We start from the raw sequence: 25,899 nt of genomic DNA, 5'->3' as shown, positions 1-25,899 counted from the left end.
AGTGGAAACCGTCCCATAGGCATTCATTGGAGTCAGTTTTTCTGCATCCAGCTTGTAGGGCAAACAGGCCGGAATAGTAACAGAAACTGAGAACTGAAGCACAGTTGGTATAATACAGTACTGTCTAATGCTGTGCTCAAAACGTGTAGGACAGGTAATGAAAAACTTGCAGCAATAGGTGGTAGCTAAATAAATAAAAATGACTCCAATCAAGTGCTATATCATAAAAAAAATAAATAAATATATGTTTACCAAGTTATATTCCAGGACATCAAGTTCTATGAGAATAATCAGTATTACTAACCTTGTGGTGGCGCCAAGGCCTGGAAAGTTTACAACCAAATCCTTGAGCCAGAGGTAAGAGCACATCAAGAGTAGAATTAGGTGAAAGAATTAAAAATACCAAGTCACTTCAGTCCCTGACAAATATCATCCTGTAGAGTAAACCCTAAAATTCTCTGGATGTTTCTTAATCACTGAAAAAAAAAGTGCCCACAAAAGCTGCTTGGAAATATTATGCAACGCAGGTTTTGGATACCAGTTTGCCCCAAAAAAGGGATCCAAAAAAAAACTAGAAATACTTATTCAGCATTAATTGATGAAAACATTCCCAAGAGGGCATAATGTATCCAATGTATGGAATCCACAGAAGATTACAAAAACATAATATCCAGCTCTGTAGAAAATTACAGAGGTAGGTTGGATCCAAACCGAGCATAGTGTAACCAGGAAAATGGAGGGCAGATGTCCTTCAATGAATGTGCCTTAATATCAGACACACAAATTTAAAGCATAAGTCCTAACAGAGCACTCTTGAGAAAACGCAAAAGGCTACATACAAGATGAAAAACTAAAGATGATTTCCAAAGAGAATAAAATGTGGAAGGGGGAACCAAATGATTTTTCCCAATGAAAAAAAACAAAAACAAAAAGTCCAGGGATCTGCAGAATGCATGTCTATGTGGAAACAAAGATCTTCTGGAGCAATATCATGAAATACTGATTGTCTCCATACATTTTTCAGCATAACTGACCTAACAGTCTTTAGCCTCACTGGGAAACAAACATTTTGGTGAAATCTAAAGCAGCTAAAAATGTACATGTTTTTGCTAAAAAAAAAATATCTTGCTTATAAAGAAATGTTCTGGATCCTCAGAAAATGTGACAGTGCGCTTGTTGTGTTGAATGATCTACAAGATGGACTGGCTGGAGCAGTTTCCACTAAAGGACAAAGGATTACAATGCTGCAGCTGTGTACAATCCCATTCACCAGATTTACGCACATCTGCATAAACCAGGGCTGTGGAGTCGGAGTCGGGCAATTTTGGGTGCCTGGAGTCGGAGTCGGGAAAAAATGCACAGACTCCGACTCCTAATGAATTTGTAACTAATTAAAATAGAAAATATGATAAAATGTTCTATTTCTCAGATAATAGTCATTAAAAATAATGTATATATACAGTAATAGCTGTGCTTAGTCCACAAAAATGAAATAAACCAATCAAAATTAGTTACTTGTGCTGCTTCAATAAAGCAGTCCCCGTATTTTTAAGGTCAGATATACACATCTGATTGTGGCTGTATATATGATGTGTACACAGGAATCTCTTATGTATACTAAATAACATCTATGCTGTAAGAATAAAGCCTGATGTGTAGCTGTGTCACTAATAGAGATGGTCAATGAGATGGAAATAATTCTGCATTGATGCTGATTTATGCAAATGTATGCACTCCCTTTGCTGATGAAATCAAATAATTTGATAGGTTGTTAAAATTTGGTTTGGTGACTACAAATTAGGCCCAGTGCACACCGAGCGGTTTTTGGAGCGATCCGCCGGCCGCATCCGCCTCTAAAAACGCTTGTCTAATGTATTGCAATGGGATGGTGCACACCGGCGGTTTGCGTTTTTTGCCAAGCCGCAAACGCGCCTCCTGCTGCGCGTTTGCGGTTTTCGGAAGAGTTTCGTCCTCAATGTAAAGTATAGGAAAACCACAAACCGCTCTGAAAAACGCTAGTTCAGAGCGGTTTGCCAGGCATTTTTGTTACAGTAGCTGTTCTGTAACAGCTTTTACTTTAACAATATGTGTAATCTGCTACACAAAAACGCACGGAAAACCGCTAGGTATGTTTAGAAAACCTCTCTAAACATACCTAGAATCGCTCTGAACTCAGCTCCCAAAACCGCTAGCGTATTGCGGATCTGCTAGCGGTTTTGGTGTGCACTGGGCCTTAAAGGGTACCTGAGACGGATGAAAAGTAAAGTTTTATACATACCTGGGGCTTCCTCCAGCCCCCTTCAGGCTAATCAGTCCCTAGCTGTCCTCCACCACCCGGATCTTCTGCTATGAGTCCTGGTAATTCAGCCAGTCAGCGCTGTCCGGCCGTATGCCGCTCCCACAGCCAGGAACATTCTGCACCTGCGCAATAGTGCTGCACAGGTGTAGTATGCTCCTGGCGGCGGAGTGTGTGCATGCGCACTACACCAGACTGGCTCAAGTACCTGGACTCATAGCAGAAGATCCAGGTGGTGGTGGAGGACAACGAGGGACTGATTATCCTGAAGGCGGCTAGAGGAAGCCCCAGGTATGTATAAAACTTTAATTTCATCTGTCTCAGGTTTACTTTGTTACACAGTAGTACTATACTCTACATATGCACTCCCCACAGAGCTGCAGGGAATCCACTGAGAATGCTGTGCACATTGAACACAGAGGTGTTGCTTGTCACCCATAAACCTTATTCAGATTGTGCATGAAGAAATGTGTAATAGAGGAAGAATATCCTCATTCCCCTGCAGAGTACCTGCACATCATTCTTACATGTACCCACACTTACATTGCCTAGGGCCTGATAGATGTTCTTTGTTCCGGTTTGTACCTTTTACAAGTACTCTTACCAAGGACTAGTTAGTCTAAAGGGAATAAATATAGTAGTCTACATATCCTTCTCACTTCAGTTGTCTTGTAAAATTCCTAAGCGTTGGCAGTTAAGAGACGAATTTCATGTTACATACTTTTAATCAACAAAATTGTAATATGCAAATTAGAGGAGTCGGAGTCGAGGAGTCGGAGTCGGTGGAATCCTAAACTGAGGAGTCGGAGGATTTTTGGACCGACTCCACAGCTATGGCATAAACACCTGGTGAGCTCACCAGAAACTGCCAGTATAGTCATCCATTTATGAAACAACCCAAGCTTTCTGGTGCATAATAAGCTAAACACATGAAAGTACATAACAAATGTTGCAATTCTTGAAAACATTCCAAAGTGATCAGCCGCTGCAGAAATACAAGCTAGGGAAAGATTACCAATGCACATTTCCTGTTAGGCAGGGGGTCCCACTTACTAGATTTGAAAGCATGAAGCAAAACACGCACCACCACGATCATTGAAGTCAAAATCGGAAATTCTGAAAAATCTGATCTGAACCTGAATACAGTGATGTGAAAACTATTTGCCCCCTTCCTGATTTCTTATTCTTTTGCATGTTTGTCACACTTAAATGTTTCTGCTCATCAAAAACCGTTAACTATTAGTCAAAGATAACATAATTGAACACAAAATGCAGTTTTAAATGACGGTTTTTATTTAGTGGGAAAAAAAAACTCCAAACCTACATGGCCCTGTGTGAAAAAGTGATTGCCCCCCCTTGTTAAAAAATAACTTAACTGTGGTTTATCACACCTGAGTTCAATTTCTGTAGTCACCCCCAGGCCTGATTACTGCCAAACCTGTTTCAATCAAGAAATCACTTAAATAGGAGCTGACACAGAGAAGTAGACCAAAAGCACCTCAAAAGCTATACATCATGCCAAGATCCAAAGAAATTAAGGAACAAATGAGAACAAAAGTAATTGAGATCTATCAGTCTGGTAAAGGTTATAAAGCAATTTCTAAAGCTTTGGGACTCCAGCGAACCACAGTGAGAGCCATTATCCACAAATGGCAAAAACACGGAACAGTGATGAACCTTCCCAGGAGTGACTGGCCGACCAAAATTACCCCAAGAGCGCAGAGAAAACTTATCAGAGAGGCCACAAAAGACCCCAGGACAACATCTAAAGAACTGCAGGCCTCGCTTGCCTAAATTAAGGTCAGTGTTCACGACTCCACCATAAGAAAGACTGGGCAAAAACGGCCTGCATGGCAGATATCCAAGGCGCAAACCACTTTTAAGCAAAAAGAACATTAAGGCACATCTCAATTTTGCTAAAAAACATCTCAATGATTGCCAAGACTTTTGGGAAAATACCTTGTGGACCGACGAGACAAAAGTTGAACTTTTAGGAAGTTGCGTGTCCTGTTGCATCTGGCGTAGAAGTACCACAGCATTTCAGCAAAAGAACATCATACCAACAGTAAAATATGGTGGTGGTAGTGTGATGGTCTGGGGTTGTTTTGCTACTTCAGGACCTGGAAGGCTTGCTGTGATAGATGGAACCATGAATTCTACTGTCTATTAAAAAATCCTGAAGGAGAATGTCCGGCCATCTGTTAGTCAACTCAAGCTGAAGAGATCTTGGGTACTGCAGCAGGACAATGACCCAAAACACACCAGCAAATCCACCTCTGAATGGCTGAAGAAAAACAAAATGAAGACTTTGGAGTGGCCTAGTCAAAGTCCTGACCTGAATCTTATTATTGAGATGTTGTGGCATGACCTTAAAAAGGCAGTTCATGCTAGAAAACCCTCAAATAAAGCTGAATTACAACAATTCTGCAAAGATGAGTGGGCCAAAATTCCTCCAGAGCGCTGTAAAAGACTTGTTGCAAGTTATCGCAAACGCTTGATTGCATTTATTGCTGCTAAGGGTGGCCCAACCAGTTATTAGGTTCAGGGGGCAATTTCTTTTTCACACAGGGCCATGTAGGTTTGGAGTTTTTTTTCTCACTAAATAATAACCATCATCTAAAACTGCATTTTGTGTTCAGTTATGTTATCTTTGACTAATAGTTAATGGTTTTTGATGAGCAGAAACATTTAAGTGTGACAAACACGCAAAAGAATAAGAAATCAGGAAGGGGGCAAATAGTTTTTCACATCACTGTATTTGTGCGTGTGCACCACGATACAAAGTGTATGTGCGTTGCTCCACATCGTGTTCCAGCACTCACATGCTAACTCACTTCCTTCTTCAAGAGGAAATAAAAAGCAAAGTGGAAGGCAGTGCACAGAGGCAGCAACAAGGTCGAGCTAACACCCCATGCCACCGTGCGCATGCACGAAGGTTCAGATTGACAGAATTACAAAAAAGATTCCAAATTCGAATATGCTAAATGCACCAATTCTAGTCAATGAGATGCAAAGAATTAAGCATGCACATTTCATTGTTTGCAGGTTTCAATCGTGCCTATCATATTCAGCAGGAAGTGCATTCTGAATACAGCTTATGATAAATGGTCATGCAAGCCGAAATTACTGCCATCTCACTGTTTATTTCTACTAAGCAACAGAACAGCTCATCTCACCTCATCTCTGCACTAAATCTTTGCCTTTCAAACTAAGCTGTGTGTTCCGTGGGCTGCAGCGAGACCGCCATGGGACACAGGAGGACGGGGGGAGCCTCAATAGGGTCCAGAGGTTTCCCTCTACTGAAGTACCGCCCCCAGGGAAACTTTTTTCGTTACAGAGTCTCTTTAAAACAGAACGGATTTAATATTATTCAGCTTCATGTGAGCAAGAAGGAACTCTCAATGCACTGCTACAGAATATGCAAACCATTCCTTTATGTCCCTGAAAGCCAGGCACAGATCCAATGTGAAACCTCCCGTTGACGGGGTCGCACCAGTTATTGCCGACTTGTCTAATCAGCTAACAATCGATAACGGGATGGATTTTGTGAAGTAATCATCTGAAAATTGATCCAGTTATTGATCGGGAGCAGTTTGGATATGTATACACAATGCAACGTCCCATCAGATTACCAGTCAATTTGGGAGGAAATTGCATTTTGTACCCAGCATAATAGTACCCAAAGTAATATTTCAAATTATTGCCAGAAGATTTACCAGATAATACATGACACTTGCTCCATCTCCTTATCATACTCTCCCCATCATACCTAAAAAAAAAAAAAAAAAAAACTCATACCATTCCCAACATAATGCACCTGCAGCTACTGGAAGCCTACCTTCTACTACAGCCAGCAAGACTGTGCCTTCCCCTGCTCTCTGACTGCTGAGCACGAGATACCGTAGTACAAAGATATATCTCATACAAACACCAGGTACAATCATTACTGATATTTGCAGAACAGTTCTGTGTCTTATATAAAAAAAAAATTTAACAAATATACAGTGGTGTGAAAAACTATTTGCCCCCTTCCTGATTTCTTAGGGCCCATTTCCACTATCGTGAATTCGCATGCGTTTTTCGCATGCAAATTCGCATAGCAATACAAGTGAATGGGACTGTTTCCACTTGTCAGGATTCCTTTGCGTTTTTCTGTGCAGAAAAAATTTGCATGGCAGAGCCATCAGAATTCGCATACCGCTATGCGAATCGCATACAATGTATTTAATAGGAAATTCGCATGAGGTTTGGGTATGCGAATTTTCATGCGACTTCGCATAGAAACAATGGAAAAGCACACCAGCACTGCCATGGTTAGATTCACATACATCGTCATCCATGCGCATCCGCTTGCGAATTTTTTCCGCGGCGATTCGCACCGCACAAATGGAAATGCAGCCTTATTCTTTTGCATGTTTGTCACACTTAAATGTTTCTGCTCATCAAAAACCGTTAACCATTAGTTAAAGATAACATAATTGAACACAAAATGCAGTTTTAAATGATGGTTATTATTTAGTGAGAAAAAAAACTCAAAACCTACATGGCCCTGTGTGAAAAAGAAATTGCCCCTGAACCTAATAACTGGTTTGGCCACCCTTAGCAGCAATAACTGCAATCAAGCGTTTGCGATAACTTGCAATGCATCTTTTACAGCGCTCTGGAGGAATTTTGGCCCACTCATCTTTGCAGAATTGTTGTAATTCAGCTTTATTTGAGGGTTTTCTAGCATGAACTGCCTTTTTAAGGTCATGCCACAACATCTCAATATGATTCAGGTCAGGGCTTTGACTAGGCCACTCCAAAGTCTTCATTTTGTTTTTCTTCAGCCATTCAGAGGTGGATTTGCTGGTGTGTTTTGGGTCATTGTCCTGCTGCAGCACCCAAGATCGCTTCAGCTTGAATTGACGAACAGATGGCCGGACATTCTCCTTCAGGATTTTTGGTAGACAGTAGAATTCATGGTTCCATCTATCACAGCAAGCCTTCCAGGTCCTGAAGCAGCAAAACAACCCCAGACCATCACACTACCACCACCATATTTTACTGTTGGTATGATGTTCTTTTGCTGAAATGCTGTGTTACTTCTACGACAGATTTAACAGGACACGCACCTTCCAAAAAGTTCAACTTTTGTCTCGGCGGTCCACAAGGTATTTTCCCAAAAGTCTTGGCAATCATTGAGATGTTTTTTAGCAAAATTGAGACGAGCCTTAATGTTCTTTTTGCTTAAAAGTGGTTTGCAGCTTGATATCTGCCATGCAGGTCGTTTTTGCCCAGTCTCTTTCTTATGGTGGAGTTGTGAACACTGACCTTAATTGAGGCAAGTGAGGCCTGCAGTTCTTTAGATGTTGTCCTGGGGTCTTTTGTGGCCTCTCGGATGAGTTTTCTCTGCGCTCTTGGGGCAATTTTGGTCGGCCAGTCACTCCTGGGAAGGTTCATCACTGTTCCATGTTTTTGCCATTTGTGGATAATGGCTCTCAGTGTGGTTTGCTGGAGTCCCAAAGCTTTAGAAATGGCTTTATAACCTTTACCAGACTGATAGATCTCAATTACAGTACTTTTGTTCTCATTTGTTCCTGAATTTATATGGATCTTGGCATGATGTCTAGCTTTTGAGGTGCTTTTGGTCTACTTCTCTGTGTCAGATAGCCCCTATTTAAGTGATTTCTTGATAGAAACAGGTGTGGCAGTAATCAGGCCTGGGGGTGACTACAGAAATTGAACTCAGGTGTGAAAAACCACAGTTAAGTTATTTTTTAACAAGGGGGGGCAATCACTTTTTCACACAGGGCCATGTAGGTTTTCAGTTTTTTTTCCTCACTAAATAATAAAAACCATCATTTAAAACTGCATTGCGTGTTCAATTATGTTATCTTAGACTAATAGTTAACGGTTTTTCATGAGCAGAAACATTTAAGTGTGACAAAGATGCAAAAGAATAAGAAATCAGGAAGGGGACAAATAGTTTTTCACACCACTGTACATGCATTGGTCAGGGCAATACTAAAATTGATGAGAACATACTCTAAAGTGGGGCTGATGAATGATATGCAAATACTACCGAGTTTATGCAAATGTATGCAGGTTGACATTGGACCAATCAATTTAAACCTGGGTGGGACTTGATTGGTCCATTTTCAAGCTGCATATATTTGCATAAAAATGTACATGAGTTTGCATAAACTCAGACGCATTTGCATATCATTGATCATCCCTACTCTCTGCTTTCACAAAACAGTAAATGTTTTATCAGGATCTTGCTGTGTTTGTTTTCTATGTGCTTTGAAATGTTAAATCTAGCTTGCCATTTGGTAGAGTTTTAGAGTTTGGCAGCCAACCAGTTATAAACACTACGTCACCAAGTACAACATCTATTAATTTAGGCTCAAGACTGGCTGCTTATGTGCAAAACCTGGTCCATACACACGCTCAATCTGTCGCCTGAAGGGGATCCAGACCGGATCCCTTGGGCGTCATTGCAGAGCCGTGGCTGCACAGACGTGTCACTCAATAGGACAGATCAGTGGCCGAGCGGTCAGGTGGCATCGGAGGCTGCCGTACACAGGCTGGATTCTCAGCAGAGGTGGTCATTATCAGCCACCTCAGCAGAGCTTCATCTGCCTTTAGGAAATTACAAACTTTGGTTTAGTACGTTTTTGCTGCCAAAATCAATGGCCACATTACCAAACATATGTATACAATAAGCAAATCAGTAAACTGCAAGAAATGGAAACTGACCGCCTCTCTAGCTTCACCATTTATTTGACTTATCTCCCCTACCACATCCCATTAGTCACAAAAGTTATACACAATTGATTAAAATTGCCTTTATAAAGTACCTTTATTTTGAAAGAAAAAGCAGTGGTCACCTAAGCTGCCACTCATCCTTGCTGTCTCACATTGACTGCACAGCACACTGAGAAGACAAGACACAGCACATTTATATTGCGCCTTTCTCCTGGGAGGCTCAAAGTGCTTCAGGGCTGCAGCCACTTGGGCTTGTTCCATAGGTGACCAAGATCATTAGGGGGGCTTGAGACTCCTTACTTTTATACATACACTATCCAGCTGATCCTGACAGCACACTCCCTCCACCCACCCACTTCTCTACTGGCCATGCCACCCTCACTTAACACCCCCCTTTGAAGAGAGGCTATGTGGCACGCAGGATTGTGAAGGGTGATAAGCTGCAGCAGCTTGGCCATGTCACCTCTCCAGAATACAGATCGCCTTTGTCAAGGATTCCATAAAGCAGTTGCAGTCAAGCAAAAACCTGTGACTTCTTAAAAATAAAAAGGTGCATTATTTTGAATAATTTAGACCTCACGTGTCTGGGGGAGGGGTTAGTGTAATCAAATATTAAGTTGGACAAGGGATTTCGACTCAAATTGTGACACATGAATTAAGCACTGATAACCAAGAACAAATGATGTAATGAAAGAGGAGAAAAAAAAAAGTAGAATGAGGCAGCAAAGTTCATTCCACATGCATATGACTCAGCTGAGACCATGGAACAAAGATTGTAGAGATAAGCCAAGCTGATTTTGTCTGCCACGTTCACATACAAATTAGACACAGGACACACCTTTTACCTAAATCTGCAGTCTGTAAGTATCTGAATGAAGTTTGAAAAAGTATCCCCATCCACACCATTCACAGCTACAATCGTTTCCAGATCTCTCCCAATGACTAGCTGACGTAACTTACTGCTTAGTTGCGAAAAGTTGCAACCATTTCTGCGGATTATCACTTACATAGATATGGCGATCAGCTGATCTTCAGAAAACTGTTACTTCAGCAGAAATCATTACATTTTTCTGAAGATCAGCTGATTATTACCTTTATAAAGAGATCCTTATTTATAAAAGCAAGGAATGCAGGTTGAATAAGGTTGGTCACTAATCCTTGAAATGTATAGGAGCCCTACATATTGTAGGGATTGATGGCCAATTTTATTATAGCCTACTTGCCTTATTTTCATGAACACACCAAACAGACCCATTCCACAGTGTTATTAACAGAAACTGTCATATGGGAATTTCAAAAACTGCTGCTTCTCCAATGGTTAGTGCAAGTGTTAAAAACTAGTAACAAGGCCTCCAGCTCTGTGCAACCATTTGTTCCTGTAGTGAGATAGAAGTGTCAGAACACTCTATACCCCAAACAGGGTACTGTTCCCATGACTGCAAATAAATGCATTTTGAGCTTATTGAAAGTTTACAACAGTCTTATCTGGTTGCAAATACGAAATAAAGTACAGTATAGAGGGTCTACTTAAAGGGGAACTTCAGCCTAAACAAACATACTGTCATCAAGTTACATTAGTTATGTTAATTAGAATAGATAGGTAATATAATCTCTTACCCACCCTGTTTTAAAAGAACAGGCAAAGGTTTGTGATTCATGGGGGCTGCCATCTTTGTCATGGGGGCAGCCATCTTTTTGGTTGAAAGGAGGTGACAGGGAGCAGGAGACACAGCTCCAACTATCCTGTGTGCTGATTACCCCTCCCAGCTGCACACGCTAGGCTTCAAATGTCAAATTCAAAATGTTAAAAAAAAAAAAAAAATTGCACCATAACAGCAGAACGAGAACAACAAAATCAGAAATTCCATCATGCTTTGCACAGCATCAGGGGAAAAAAAGCCCGGGCAGTTTTCTTCTGTGCAGCTAAAAATGAGGCTTGTATAAGAGAAACAAAGTTCTGATGCTGTGAAACTGTTAAAGAAACACAAAGCCTTTTCAGTGCTGCTGAGTCGATTTTTAGTCCGGAGGTTCACTTTAAGAATTATGATGAATAAAGACAAACAATTTCCTTACCTCCACACATCTCAATACATTTGTATTGATATTTCTGAACTGTGTCTTGTTCTGATATAGGGTCTCTGAAAAATGCACTGGCATGCTTTAGGCATTTCGTAGAGCACCACATTCATACCAGCTCACTCCCTAGGCAGTCTGTAGAATGCTTAAATCATGCCAGTTCGCTACCTAGGCATTCTTTAAAGCAGAGTCTTCAGACATTCCTGGGCCCCATACTGGACAAACCTACTGGGTCCCCCTAACTGTGTACAAATATACTGTGCATGCATGGCAGCAAAATATGACACTGCGTCAGAGACTCATCCTTTGACAGAAATAAAAGTATGCTCTTTGTAACGTTCAGCACCAGAGGTATTCTGGGACATGATTTCATCCCTCTCATACTGAACCTCAAGATTTTCTCAATGTACAAAGCTGCAACACAGTTATCATGCGATCATAGGTTCAGTGCCTGGTGGGTGGTTCACAGTTAAAGATGAGGAATAACTTGCCAAAATGTAAACCATATTGGTGTATAGCATTTTAAGAATACAGGAAAAAGCTTCGCAAATGAAATTTTGCAGTCTCCCAATTCAAAACCTTGAGGGCTCTGTCACAGAGGCGGTGCTGTAAATTTATCGCACCCCACCACAGCCTAATGAAAGTCTATGGGGGAGTTCACGCTCCCCGCGTTGCAGTACACTGCGCCGGAAGTGCCCTAACGTGTGTCCATACCTATGTTGCCGTGTGGCTCCTGCAGCATAATCCAGTCTGACTTCAGTCAGAGCACCTGACCTGCATGCTTGTTGAGGGGCTGTGGCTAAAAGTATTAGAGACACAGGATCAGCAGGATAGTCAGGCAACTTATTTTAATAAGGAAAAATCCATATCCTTCTCAGTTTAGGTTCCCTATAACACTAGCTGTCCCTCAGATGAGCTCCCAATTTAATTCATTATTTCCAACCATATTATTATTCTAATTATGTATTTATCAGGGCTGTGGAGTCAGTCCAAAAACCTCACACAGATTAGGATTCCACCGCCTCCTCTAATTTGCATATTACAATTTTGTTGATTGAAAGTACTGTATGTAACATAAAAGGCATCTCATCACTGCCAAAGCTCAGGAATTTTGAAGGACAACTGAAGCAAGAGGGATATGGATGCTGCCATATTTATTCCCTATTAAACATGACCTAAACTCTTGCACTACACAGAAGGAAAACAAAGAAATGCACCCTGTGGGCATATTCACAGTGAGACATTGCGGTTTAATGCGACATTAAAGTCGCAACGTGTCTGTGTTTAGAGGTATTGCACTGTAAATTAGACAAACAATGGCCTCGATTCATAAAAGTGCTGTCAAGCGGGGAAAGTCGAGCGGGGAAACACCGCTGTCGGTATTTCCGCCTTCAGGGTGGTAATTCATAAAAATGTAGCTAGATGTGACAGGCGTGCGGAGATATTCCGCTGTAGGCAGGCGTTAGGCTGTCCTACGCATGCGGAAACAGGAGAAGCAGGCGGAGTCCCTCCGTGCGGTGTTCTCTCTGAAGCTGCTTGGGAGGTCTGTCCCATTCACTGCACTGTATTCCGCACGCTTCTCGCCACATCAGAGGTAGCGGTAATACCCGTCCGCATACCGCTACCTCTAATCTTTATGAATTGACTACTTGTTACTTTTGCTATGATAATCACCGCGCAAGGCGGTGATTTATCACTCTGCTCGCGAATGTCGGCTTTTCATGCGGAAAAAGCCTTTATGAATACAGATTTTGCTGTGTGGTCGGTAAAGTGAGCAGTTTTCAGCATTTCCGAATGCGGGAATGCTTTATGAATCGAGGCCAATGTGTTGGGACTAACTTTTAAGCATCAGTGTACCTTTTTTTTTTTTTATGTATACCAGAGATGCATTTGACTATACATATGGTATAGCTGTAGAGTAGCTGTCAAATAGAAATCAAAACTAGTCCTTGGTAAGAATATTTGCAGAGGGGGAAGACAGGAACTAACTCGTATTGTTTAAGAGGGAATAAATATGGACAACTGTAGCGAGAGGTGTGTAGGCTGCCATATTTATTTGCTTTTAAGCAATATCAGTTGCATGGCAGCCCTGCTGATCTATTAGGCTGCTGTCTAAATCGCATCAGAAACAAGCATGCAGCTAATCTTGTCAGATCTGACAATGTCAGAACCACCTGATCTGCTGCATACTTGTTCAGGGTTTATGGCTAAAAATATAGCTAGGATAGCCAGGCAACTGGTATTGTACGTAAAATGAAATAAATAATGCAGCCTCAACATACATACATATCAGTGTTCTCCCCAGGGCCATTTACCAGGGCGGGCCGCCCGGCTTATCTCCTCTGAGCGCCCGGCTGATCTCCTCTGAGCGCCAGGGTGAAATTATCTCGTTCTGTGTGGCTCTTTAGTGAGCAGCGGTGGCTGTTCCATTGCAGCCAGCCGCTGTCACTCAGGGACGCTGCCTCCGCCCTCCTCAGCTCCCGGCAGTTGTATGGAGGGGCGGGGAATGCCGATGACGTCACCACGCAGCTTAGCTGAGCAGGAGATCGGAGAGGAAGCGCGGCTCAGTTCTCTGTGGAATGTTTAGCCAGACGCTCTCCTCCTCTCGCTGTATTCATCCTGCTGCCAGCCGCTGTGTGTGTTTCACTGGCTTCTGCTAATGGAGGAGGAGGGTATCCAACTCAGACCCTCCAGCCAGCTAGAACTTCAAGATGCTTAACCCTTTCACCCCCTGATTATCCTGTCCTGTCACCTGGTCTCTGATTCTTGCCAGACTAGACTGGTCTGAGGGGGGAGAGTGAGACGCTGTACTGACAGCCACAGACTCGTACAGGGCAAAGGCAGGCAGACACAAAGTGATTAGTGAGGCACCCTGGCCCCTTGACAGACACATAGCCAGCAATATCCCTTGTAACTGAGCGTCATTAGAACCAGCAGCCAGGTTTGAAAATGAAACTACTAAGATTTGTTCCCATGTTTCCTATATACATGGGTGGTGTAAGAGGGGATATCTGGTGCCATAGCATGATATTGATATGCTGCCTGCTTATCCATATGCTATGGCCCAGAAATCCTCTTTTCCACACTGGGACCACCCATGTATATAGGAAAAGCTGCTAGTTTCATTGTCAAATCAGCAGAAGGGTAGTTAGAACTTTAAAGACACTTTACCTGTTAAAAGAAAATGGCCAGCTACTTACCTGGGGCTTCTTCCAGCCTCTTAAATTGTTCTAATGCCTTGCAGTCATTCGCGCTGCTGCTTTGTACCTCTGTGATTCCCCTTTGAATGCTGCATGCATGGCCGCAACGTGTCATTCGCCTCCTCCATCACATTCCCGTGACCAGCAGCGTTCTGCACTTCGGGGTAACGAAAAATCGCTACTGTGCGTAGGCAAAGTGCTCCTGGCCACGGCAGCATGATTGCGTTGGTGCAAGGCTAAGGAACAGAGCAGTGTGGAATGGCGATGAGGGCAGCAGGAGGACTTTAAGGGGCTAGAAGCCCCAGGTAAATATCTAGCCTAATTTTTCTTCAATTAAGTATCCCTTTAAGAGATTCCAGTACGGAACCTAGCCTGTCAATTTTATGGGAGGGTGGTGGGGGGGGGGGGGGGCGCGTTGGCGATAACCCACCTAGTGGCAATCAGCATGACCATCCCCACCCGGGGAGAACACTGCATATTATAAAGGTCTAAAGTTCACTTCAGCTTTTGTGATGGGCAGTGATCTGCAAACTTGGCTCTCCAGCTGTTAAGGAACTACAAGTCCCACAATGCATTTGCCTTTATGAATCATGACTGTGGATGTCAGACTCCAGCAATGCATTGTGGGACTTGTAGTTCCTTAACAGCTGAAGAGCCAAGTTTGCAGATGACTGGTGTAGGGGGTCTGAGTGAACTTTCACTTTCGACCTTTATAAAAATTTGAATATCTCAAATACTATAAACGATAGAAAGATGATGTTTGTAGCAGAAATGAAAAACAAACACAGCACTGCCCAAAAATATCAGTTTTATGTATGTATGTCTGTAGGCTATTGCTGGGTGATATTGTCTGGGGAAAAAAAGTAAGTCCTATTATCTTCAAACGAAAAGCAGCAGAAATCTCAACTTTTTGAAGCACAAATGAAACAATAACCAAAAGTGATGACATTTTAATTTGTGCCAATTGTAGGTGGGCCAGCTTCACAAAGCTGATTTAGAAAGTTGGTCTGACATATTGGAAAAAAAAAAATATCTCCACCTGAGCTTGGAGAAGGACCAGCAGAGGATCAACACACTATTCCTTGACTGGAACTAAATAAATATCGCCTGATACATAACAGCCCTAAGAAGAACGGCTCTCAGTTGGTTCTATACCTTCCTAGCATGCCACATCTAGGATTTCACTTTTTCAACCTGGCCTCACAGGCTAATGATGCCACACCTATTCTTTGCTGTCTACATGCTACCAGTGGAAAATAATAAAATCCAGAATGACAGTTTAGTTTATCATTTCTATGACAACAATACACAACTGTATCTGTCACTCAAGCCAAGATCTACAAAAAAAAAAAAAGAATTTCTAGAGGAACTTCAAAACTGAAGGTTGAAGCTCAGCTCTGACAAAACTGAGGTGCCTGTGGTAAGGGCCCACAATATGATGGATAAGAAAAAAAAAGGGGGAGGGGGGTCTGCTCATTTCAACCTATTCATTGGGACACTGAAAGAAACCGTGCAGTACAAATAATCTGTCACTAGGGAGGAACATATGATAGAGAGAGCGTTAAAAGATACTTTAGTGACAATTACAATGTAGTTGTGTGGATGTTTACTGCACCTCCCGTACCTGGTACTGATCCACGTAATCTTCCTGGTTGGCGTGGTCAGGGTCCTCAAACCAGGACATACTACGCTGTGCATGCGCAGTATTTCCTTTGCCATCTTGTGACCTTTCTCCCCGGTGAAGCAATATGATGAATGCGCTTACTCAAGGTGCCCAAGCGGACATACTGTGCATGCACAGCATAGTATGTCCAGGTTCGAGGGCACTGACCAGGAAGATGACATGGATCAGTACTAGAGAACGGAGGGAGATGCCGGGGCACAAGAGGTGCAGTAGGCATCCACACAACTCCGCATCCACACATTAGGTGTCCTTTTTATAATGTAATTACCACTAACGTATCTTAACACCAAAAAAGCACATATCAGCCTCGGCTGAGGTGGAACTGCTGCCCCAGCGATCCTGATCACGACCAGCAACAGTTATTGCACCTTTAGCCTATCCACAATAAAAACCACATTTTCCCTTTTTTGCAACCTGACTTAAGCTGGCCATACACTTATAGACTTTCACCCAATGTTCAAAAGGAATCACTTCCAAATCATACACTGCACATCAATTTACAATAGCTACCCGCAAGGAATCTATTGAAGATCCATGGAACTTCAGAGTTGCACTGTTCGGTGCAGTGAACAGCTATAGGCCACCGATCTGCCAATGCTCTTGCCCCGACGAGTTTTCAATTTTCTATCCTGTCCAATCAATTATTTGAAGCGATTGTTGTTTAAAATAGATCAAAAATCGCTATGAGGTTTTGGGGAAATAGATCCCCAGCAGATGAATCTAATCTGCAAGGAATGGAATAAAACATTGATTAGTGTATGGCCACCTTTACATTAATATGTGAACTAGGAAAATGTTAAACTTCACAGAATGCCTGTGAAGACATTTACTTAACCTCCCCGGCGTTATGATTATTTCCAGATTGAGGGTCTAAAAGCCATGCAATTTTTTCACAAGCTTTTAGACCCTAAAAACAAGACATAAAATATATACCACAAAGAGATCTGCAGCAGCTCCTGCATATAGCTCACTCAGGCATGGGATTACCGCTCTTAGCTGTGAATTTCCATTCCGAGCCTGACTCGGAATTACAACTAAGGAGGTTTTAAAGTGTATTTAAATATGTTTAAAAATCATGTTTCTACAGCACACAAAAAAAACTACATTATTAATAAAAAGGGTTAATTTCATAATTGATAATTTAAAGCATTCTCACTTCAAAAAAACAAAAATGAACTTTTTGTTGCACTAAGAACAAAACATACAAATAAAGCTTTGGTAAATCCCTGGCCGTGATCAAATATTATGTGTGTGCTTGTATATCTATCTATATACAAAAAAAAAAACAACAACAAAAAAATCTTGGTTTGAGTGCGCTTTGAAAGACAAGCAAAATAATTTGTGAAATTCTGACTATATACAAGAAAAGAAAAAAAAAAAAACATAAAACATATGTTCGTCACATCTTCACTGAGTTGATGGTTCTTCTCCCTTTGAAGCTGCAGGATTGTAGTCTGAGGCTAGGTTCACAGTGGGACGTTACAGGCGCACGTTAGTGCAGCCTGTAACGCAGCCCCACCGCACAGTAATGAAAAATCAATGGGCTGTTCACAGTGCCCACGTTGCGTTACATTGTAATGCTCCACGTCGAGAGAAAGTACTGCATGCTGTGCGTTATAAGCGGCTAAGCCGCGTTAGACTGTTTGCACACGCTCAGTCATGTTGGGGAGGAGGGGAGAGTGGCCGGGCACATGGCTAATTAATATTCACTGCATGGTGTGACGTGCAGTGTTTACTTCTTGGAGCGCCGCTCTATGCGGTGATTGACCGGGCGGGACCACGTGATGCCGCATGCGTCCAAGAGTACACATCACGGATGCCAGAGTGAGCTGCACAACGCGGCTCACTCTGACGTCCATATCAGAGAGCACCAGGCGTTGCGTTAGGGGCACGTTATGTGCCCTATAACCGTTAACGTCCCCTAAACGCAACGTCCCACTGTGAACCTAGCCTCAGTGTAGACTAAGGGCCTTTTTCCACTAGCCTGCGATTTGCTTCTGAACGCAAATCGCAAGGTACATTAAACTAATGGAAACTGCAGCAGCAATTTCCATTAGTGCGATCCGATTGCGATGCGTTTTTGGTCAAATCGCAATCGTTGTCCTGCCGCGTTTTGTATGCGATTGAGCTGGACTATAATGAGTATAGTAGCTCAATCGCATGGTGGAAATTTAAAACGCGATTGCGATCGCATTTCATAGTGGAAAAGAGCCCTAAGAGATCTGTACAATGTCACTTTTCAGATAGCAGATAACAGATAGCAATAATTCTGTTAAGCCTCGTACACAAGGCGGCCGATAACAACCTAGTCAGCCGACAGTCAGGAATTTGTATGCCACCCGACGAACCCCAACGCCCAACCCGCAAGCAATTCGCCGAAAGGATCTACTCATCCCATTGTTGGTGGTCCTCCCCCATGTGACAACATGCAGGCGCCACTCGTCAACCCTCTGCATAGTAATACCGCTGACGTGTGTGGGTATCCCTAATGGGCGACATCTATTGGGCATGTGTAGGAGCATTTAGTTATAGTGAAAGTCTTGTTTACATTTTTAATTTTTTACAGTATTTTGTATCAAATATTTTTCTATAACCATTTTTGGATTGCGGAACGAATCACCTGAATTTCCATTAATCCATATGGGGAAATTCACTTTGATATAAAAGCACTTTGGATTACAAGCATGTGTCTGGAAAAAATGATGCTCGCAAACCAAGGTGTATGTATACAGTATATACACAAGTTTTTTTCTTCTCTCAGATATACTAGTTTTGCAGTGTTGGTGCCTTAGTGACTTTTCAAAGCTGACTCACTACACCATGGTTAGGATTCCTACACAAGTACCAAAGCTCAGATGTGTTGGTATTCTTCCCATGTTACAGAAGCACTTCATAGAAGAAAACAAACGCCATAGCCGGTGCTAGGGCCAGGTGTTGTAGCTGAGAATTTTCCCCAGTGAAGTTCTGCTTATAAGTACAGGATACCAGAAGCTAGGTTAAAATCAGCATTAAAAGTTGCACAAGTGTTTATAGTGCAACAGACGACTAAAAAAAAAGTACATATTTCCTTCAGCTATATACACTTCCTAGTGTTCAAGTGAAAGAATACTTTTCGCTCAAGAACATGTATTTCCTTATGTGCTAATCTTAAATAAACCTGTCTAAATGGGTGTGGCTGGCACTGCACCAAGAGGAGGCAGAAACTGGTACTCTTCAATGTAAGTGAAAGATGTGTCATCTCTGGAATGTGCATACTTTTAATTGACTTTGAATGAATGCTGACAGTGTGCATTATTAGTGATCAGCAGAGCGCATTCCAACACCCTCACATTAACCATTGCTCCAATAATCAACACCTTAGAGCAGAGGTCAGGAAATGTGTTCCAAGACCATGTAATCTTATCATTGCACAGACCTACTACAGACAATCATCACAGGAATCATGACTGTCAGACTGACGACGTGGCTCTACACCCAGCTGATTGCCATGACAGCCAGGAACTGAGTGCTGGAGACAGAAGAGAACTTACAATGGTATAAGAGCAGTAGGCTGCATATAATTGGGATCACACATAGTAACCCTCGCATAGTAACAATGCCATTTTCTGTCCAATCAAAGCAAGTCCCCCTAGAAGTAATCATTTGACACTCTGCAGTCAGATAAGGGTAGCTATCCTGCAGATGATACACCCCACTTAGGAATTCCTGCCCAGCCACTCAGAAAATAGCTGAACCATGGACTTATCCAGCAGCATCACCGGGTAGCCTGTCCCCCACCCTGGCCGGTACCTGGAGGAGAGGACGCTGGAACAGCGCACCCACTCGTTCACGTCGCACATGGCCTGGTAGCCGGGGTCCCTCTCCTTCTCTCTCTCCACGTGGAAGGCGTAAAGGGACAAGATGAGGCCGAGGACGCACACCACATACCGGGCCCCGCTCTCCCACCGCGGCACAGACACTCTTAGCACGGGCGCCGCCATCTTAACCCCGGCCTGCTCTAATCTCGCGCGGGAGCGAGACACACTCAACGCTCGCTCCGGCTACAGCAGTGACGTTCCCAGCAGCGAGTGGACAAAGAGGCTGAACCGAGGCGTGGAGCTCAGGCGGGACGCGACTCTGCAGCTAACCAATCAGCGAAGGCCTGGCGCCCAGCACGTCACTAAGAGCTGAAGTGTTGTTGTAACTCAGTGTGGCACTGGCAATTGGCAAAGTGGGGAGTGACGTTCTGAGGATGGAAAAGGCGTCTGTCAGATGTGACTACATGCAGCTTGGCAGACAGAGAGAGGGTTATAAATCCACCAGAACTGAAGTTATGTTTTCATATACAGTATTCATATACAGTATAGTAACGAGCCACCCAAATTAGCCAAACCCTCTCTGACTGAAATCTGATTAGAGAGGGATCTTTTATTGCAACACACTGAGGCAGGGAACACACTACATGCGTTTTTGCGCGTTTTGCCGCGAACGGCAAACCGCGCACGATTTTAGAGGCTATTGAAATTAATAGCCTAGCTCAGGAAACGCTGCGCCGCATGCGTTTGTGCGCGTTTGCGTTCGCGTTTTTTTTCCACGTTTTCTAAACGCACAGTTTTCTGCTTTTTCCCGCACGTTGCATGGCAGTACATGCCATGCAAACGCATAAACGTGGAAACGCACGCGGAAAAACGCACGCGTTAGACGCGACCGCAAAACCCAACGGAAACCTGGGAAACGCAGGGGAAAACGGCCCTGCAAGTGTGTTCCCTGCCTGAGTTATCGCAAGAAAGCTCATGGTGAAACAGAACTCTGAAAAAAGCTCCTGGGAGCTTCAAAACGCAGCGTTAAGTGTGAAAGGTAAAATGAAAGTCTATGGACTTTCATTTTACCTTGGAAAACGCCAACTATGGCAATGGACAGAAAAAGCCCTCTAGTATGAGAGGGCCCTTAGGGCTCTTTCACATCAGAGCTTGCGTTGGAGAACGCTCAAAGCATACGTTTTGTTGTATGCGTTTTAATGCGTTTTGATATGCGTTGCACTGCAGTGAGTGTGCGTTTTTAATCCGTTTTCAATGCGTTACAGCACATAGAAAAACGCAGGTAATTTGTTTTTCTTAACTTTCTACATTGTTCCTCTGTTGCATTCTGGAACTGATTGCCTGCGTTAACGGATTAAAAACGCGCATAGTGTGCGTTTTACATTGACTAACATTGTAACGCATAAAGCTAGCGTCGGCCGAAAAACTGCGCATGGGTGCAGTGTAACGCAACGCACAAAAAGGCGTTATATGTGAAAGCTAAAATGAAAGTCTATGGACTTTCATTTCACCTTGGGTAACGCAAACTTTACCCTTTGCGTTGAAATGCAGAAAATCTGCCCTAATGTGAAAGAGCCCTTAGGAGTGTTTCAGGGGCTTTGCCACATGCTGCGCATAGATTTTTAATAGATTTCGGAATTAAATGAAAAAAATATAGGACTGCTGCTACCCCTCTGATCTTCCTGTGGGCCCAGAGCCAGCTGATCGACTGCCTAGGTAGCCCCCAATTCATATTTCTCCCCAAGGCCCTTGCAGAGTATTAGCAGCGGAAAAAACACTAACCTGTCTGTCCTGTGCGCTTCCTCTTGTGTCCTCCCATCTTCATCACTGAACACCAGTGCCTCTTCTCTGTGACCCGTCAGGATGTACATATTCACGTGTCACTGGGTCTAAGAGAAGAGACATCAGGGGGATGTAGACAGAAGGGCACAGACTGGAGGGAACCCCTTTAAAGTGTACCTGAGATAACAGCAAGACAAGTGTTTATACTTACCTGCGGCTTCCTCCAGTCCCCTGTAGGCCGAGGCCATTGCTTTCCTCGCCATCCTCTCAAATCACTTTGTTGTTCCTCAGTAGACTTCGGTAAATTCTCGTATTGCTTTAATCTCAGGTTTCCTTTAAAGAGGAACTTTACTGAAAATACCTTAATAAATACATTTGCTTATTTGTTTACAATATTCATAAATTATTTAGTCAGTGATTGCCCATTGTAAGATCTTTCCTTGCCCTTATTTACATTCTCTACTGCTGGCAGATACATAGCTGTGGAATGTTTGTTTACTCTGTGTTCTGAATCCAGTAAAAACAATACCTGGTCTCCAAAGGGGGTAGGGGAGGGGAGATGAAATTCACATGACTAACCAGCCTGGCTTTGACATCATTTGGAGGGCAGGGCTACATACAGCGTCCTCCTGGCTCCCCTCTCGGTCCCTCAGGCGGCTCCATTAATCAGCAACTTCCGACAGTACGAGTCCCCATCGTGCACGATATGCGCCATCATGCCAGCCGCTACGCATCAGAACACCGGCCGGCATGGGAGTCCTGCGCATGCGCGGTTCAGAGTTAGAGAACTGCGCATGCGCAGGACTCTCACACCGGCTGGCGTGATGACGCGTAGCAAGCGGGATGATGACGCGTAGTGTGTGCGATGTGGACTCGTACTGGTGACTTTAGGCGGAAGGCGGAAGTTGCTGATTAACTCAGCCGCCTGAGGGACCAAGAGCAGAGCCAGGAGGACGCCGGGGGACCTTGCAGCCTACGGTGGGCTGGAGGAAGCCCAAGTAAGTACAAATTGTTTTTTAAAGGTGCTCAGTGTCCCTTTCAGGGTCAGAACCATCCGGTCCCAAAGTGGTTAAAGAGAACCTGAGAAGTGCTGCAACAATAAAAATAAATACACAAGTTTTGTAAGTGGCTCTGCCTGATCAGGGGGGGCTAGCCAGATCAGGCAGGGCCACTTACTGCTTGTTCTGGATCCTTATTTTTGAATATTTTATTTTTGCTAAAAAATGTAAAATGCTCACATGCCCGTGTCCACTGCAGCCATGCAGCCACGGGAGCAAGCATGCTGGAGGTGGGTAAGGGACGTTCCGGAGGCTGGAATGGGTATGCTCACATGCCCTTCTAGCTAAGCATGCCCCTTCCTGCTTCTCCTTACAGACAAGGGTGTGGTAAGGGCAACGCAGAGAGAACACAGAGTAATTTGATTGTGCAGAGTACATGCTTTCAGCAGAAAATGAGCGGGCAGAGTGAAGATGCAAGAACAGGGAGATTCTTACTTTTGAAAATGACAAGAGATAAGCTTCTACTGTTCTCTGTAGTGAACATACATGTTTTTGGACACAGGAAAGGCTTGGGAATCCTTTCAAATGTTATTTTATGTAACTAAGAGTAGTTACTGAAATGTTAGTTTTCGGAGTATAATCCCACTTTACACAAGAAAATCCGCCTCCGATACACTAACTGATGTAATTTGATATGTCCCTGAATGCAAATTAATAGCATGTTATGCATTATTATTATTTTATATTTTTTTCTTACAATTTCTTAGTTTATTTTTTGAAAATGACAAGAGATAAGCTTCTACTGTTCTCTGTAGTGAACATACATGTTTTTGGACACAGGAAAGGCTTGGGAATCCTTTCAAATGTTATTTTATGTAACTAAGAGTAGTTACTGAAATGTTAGTTTTCGGAGTATAATCCCACTTTACACAAGAAAATCCGCCTCCGATACACTAACTGATGTAATTTGATATGTCCCTGAATGCAAATTAATAGCATGTTATGCATTATTATTATTTTATATTTTTTTCTTACAATTTCTTAGTTTATTTTTTGTTTTGCTAACTGAATCACAGGAAAAATGCAATCACGGCAGAAAAACAAATCCTTCTTTTACATGTCCTAAGAAAAACAAATGATCATGGAGATCCTTTTTCAACCAAACTATGTACCGTACTTTTCGCTGTATAAGACGCACTTTTTCTCCCCAAAAAATGGGGAGAAAAAGTCCTTGCGTCTTATACGGCAAAGGCAGGGAATCCCCGACTTCCATACGCCCGCAGATGCGAACCGCCGACCCGCCGCCATCGGGGATTCCCTGCCTTTGTCCCCCCAGCGTCCTCATGTGTCCCCTCTGGCCTGGCCTGCCCCCGCTTATGTCTTCGCCCCCCCCTTATCCCGTATACTCCGGGTCCCCGTGCAGTTTAGCGGCAGCAGCTTACCTCCTCCACCTTGCCCGCGGCGATTGAATACATCCGGCTTGAGTCTGCGGCTTCCTCTAGTGCTGGCTTCTAATGACGCATCATCAATGACGCCGAATGTCACACTGAAGCCGGATGTCTTCAATCGCCGCGGGCAAGATGGAGGAGGTAAGCTGCTGCCGCTAAACTACACGGGGACCCGAAGACAGAAGCGGGGGGGGGGGGCAGAGACAGAAGCGGGGCCAGGCCAGGGGGGAGACCAGAGGACACAGGGAGGAGACCAGAGGACACTTTAGGTAGACAGGGTGAGATAAGAGGGCACATGAGGTACACGGGGACAGCATTTGAGGGACGGCATGTACAAGGCACTCCTGAAATATGGACGCACCAGGTTTAGTTTATTTTTTTCCCCCTGTTTTTCGCCCTCTAAACCTGGGTGCGTCTTATATTCCGGAGCGTCTTATACGGCGCGAAATACGGGTAACATGGAAATCACACCAAAATGAATGAGTATAGTAGAAAAATCACAATTTTCAGTGGAAAACGGGCCCTTAGAAACCCGCTGGTAAGTTAGATACTTACCTCATTAGTAAAGCCTCTGTAAAGTCCATAGACTTCTCAGATCCTTCTCCAGACCACCAATCCAGTGCAGGGTGCAGTGAATGGGCGCATCCACACTGGACATGCCGAACAGGTATGACAGGAGCCAGCGCTGGATCAGTGGACTGGAGAAGTATCTGGGAAGCCTCTCTCCACAGGCTTCTTACTATTGAGGTATCATATTATTTTTCCACTTCAGGATTGCTTTGGTTTAGTACAAAAAGAGACCTGAAATAAGGTACTGCAGATGTTTCATATTTCATTAGCACGCCACCTGCTGGTAGTTTAGGTAGTTACCGCTGTGCTTCCAGATACATTTTGAAGCAAACTTGAACTTGAAAATGCGTAGCAATGAGTCCTGTGCTGTGGTGTCATGGTGCTTCGTTTGCCATTACTATAGAACCTGGCGCATGCTCACTAATGACTAGTCACTATGTGGCTATCCTGAAACTATTCTGCATGTATTTTAGCCACACTTCTCCGGCATACTCTCTGAGGATTCCTCTGGAGATCGGCATGAGAAAAGTGTCACACTTCAATAAGGCCTCTTTCAGACGGATGACTGAACTGCGCACTTTCTGAGCAGTTCAACGTCCCTTCTGCCACCCACAAGCGCCCTTTGGGTGCAATTTAAATGCAGCCAAATGGAAGTGTTTGTAACACCACGCAGATCAGCGTTCGACGTTTTGGCGTTACCCGGTGGCAGCTGCGGCCACACTCAGATGTGACTCAATGAGGGGGTTGCACCTGTCCAACACTGGTACAGAGCGCTAGCAAGCGCCCAGCTGGAGCAGGAGAGCAGCTGGCAGGCGGTAAATTCACCACCTGTCAGCTGCCTGTCTGAAAAAGGCTTTACTGGTATTACCTTGTGCCTGATGCACGAAGCCTGCTAGCCCCAGGGGAACAACAATTAGGAGCACACGCTTTGCTATGGTAACTCTTTTTACGACGTATTTTACCATAGCAATGCACGCCTTATTTCAGTAATGCGCATGACGCTAATAAAGATTTGCAAAATGACCAGCCTTTTGTGCTTCAGGCCTAATATCAATCTCACCGCTGCGGCCCAAAGCTATGCAGAACCTTCATCGCGATACAGTGCAATACTAGGGCCTATTGTCCTAGGGTTCTTTACAGTAAGAGTGATTAAGATGTGGAATGCATTGCCACAGGAAATAGTTATGGCAAATCATTTAAATGGGGCTTAGATGCTTTCCTTGCGTTGAAAGACATCCATGGCTATAATTACTTGGTAATTACCAGTGGTGTTGATCCAGGGATTTTATCTGATTGCC

The 25,899-nt window shown here is 43.5% G+C and overlaps 1 protein-coding gene across 2 annotated transcripts in view; it reads right to left on the bottom strand.

Annotated features, from left to right (window-relative positions):
• Window positions 1-20,059, bottom strand: part of VKORC1L1 (vitamin K epoxide reductase complex subunit 1 like 1) — a 33,493-nt gene extending 13,434 nt beyond the window's left edge. For both annotated transcript variants that reach the window (XM_068268581.1, XM_068268582.1), the window contains exon 1: window positions 19,796-20,059. In XM_068268581.1, the coding sequence (XP_068124682.1) occupies window positions 19,796-19,986 (191 nt within the window). In that variant the 5' untranslated portion in view covers window positions 19,987-20,059. The remainder of the gene's footprint in view (window positions 1-19,795) is intronic.
• Window positions 20,060-25,899: the final 5,840 nt, after the last annotated feature.

The sequence above is a fragment of the Hyperolius riggenbachi genome, chromosome 2 (assembly GCF_040937935.1).
Source record: "Hyperolius riggenbachi isolate aHypRig1 chromosome 2, aHypRig1.pri, whole genome shotgun sequence".
NCBI lineage: Eukaryota > Metazoa > Chordata > Amphibia > Anura > Hyperoliidae > Hyperolius > Hyperolius riggenbachi.
Note: the sequence above shows the minus strand (reverse complement) of the source record. Positions and strands in the feature narration are given on the sequence as shown.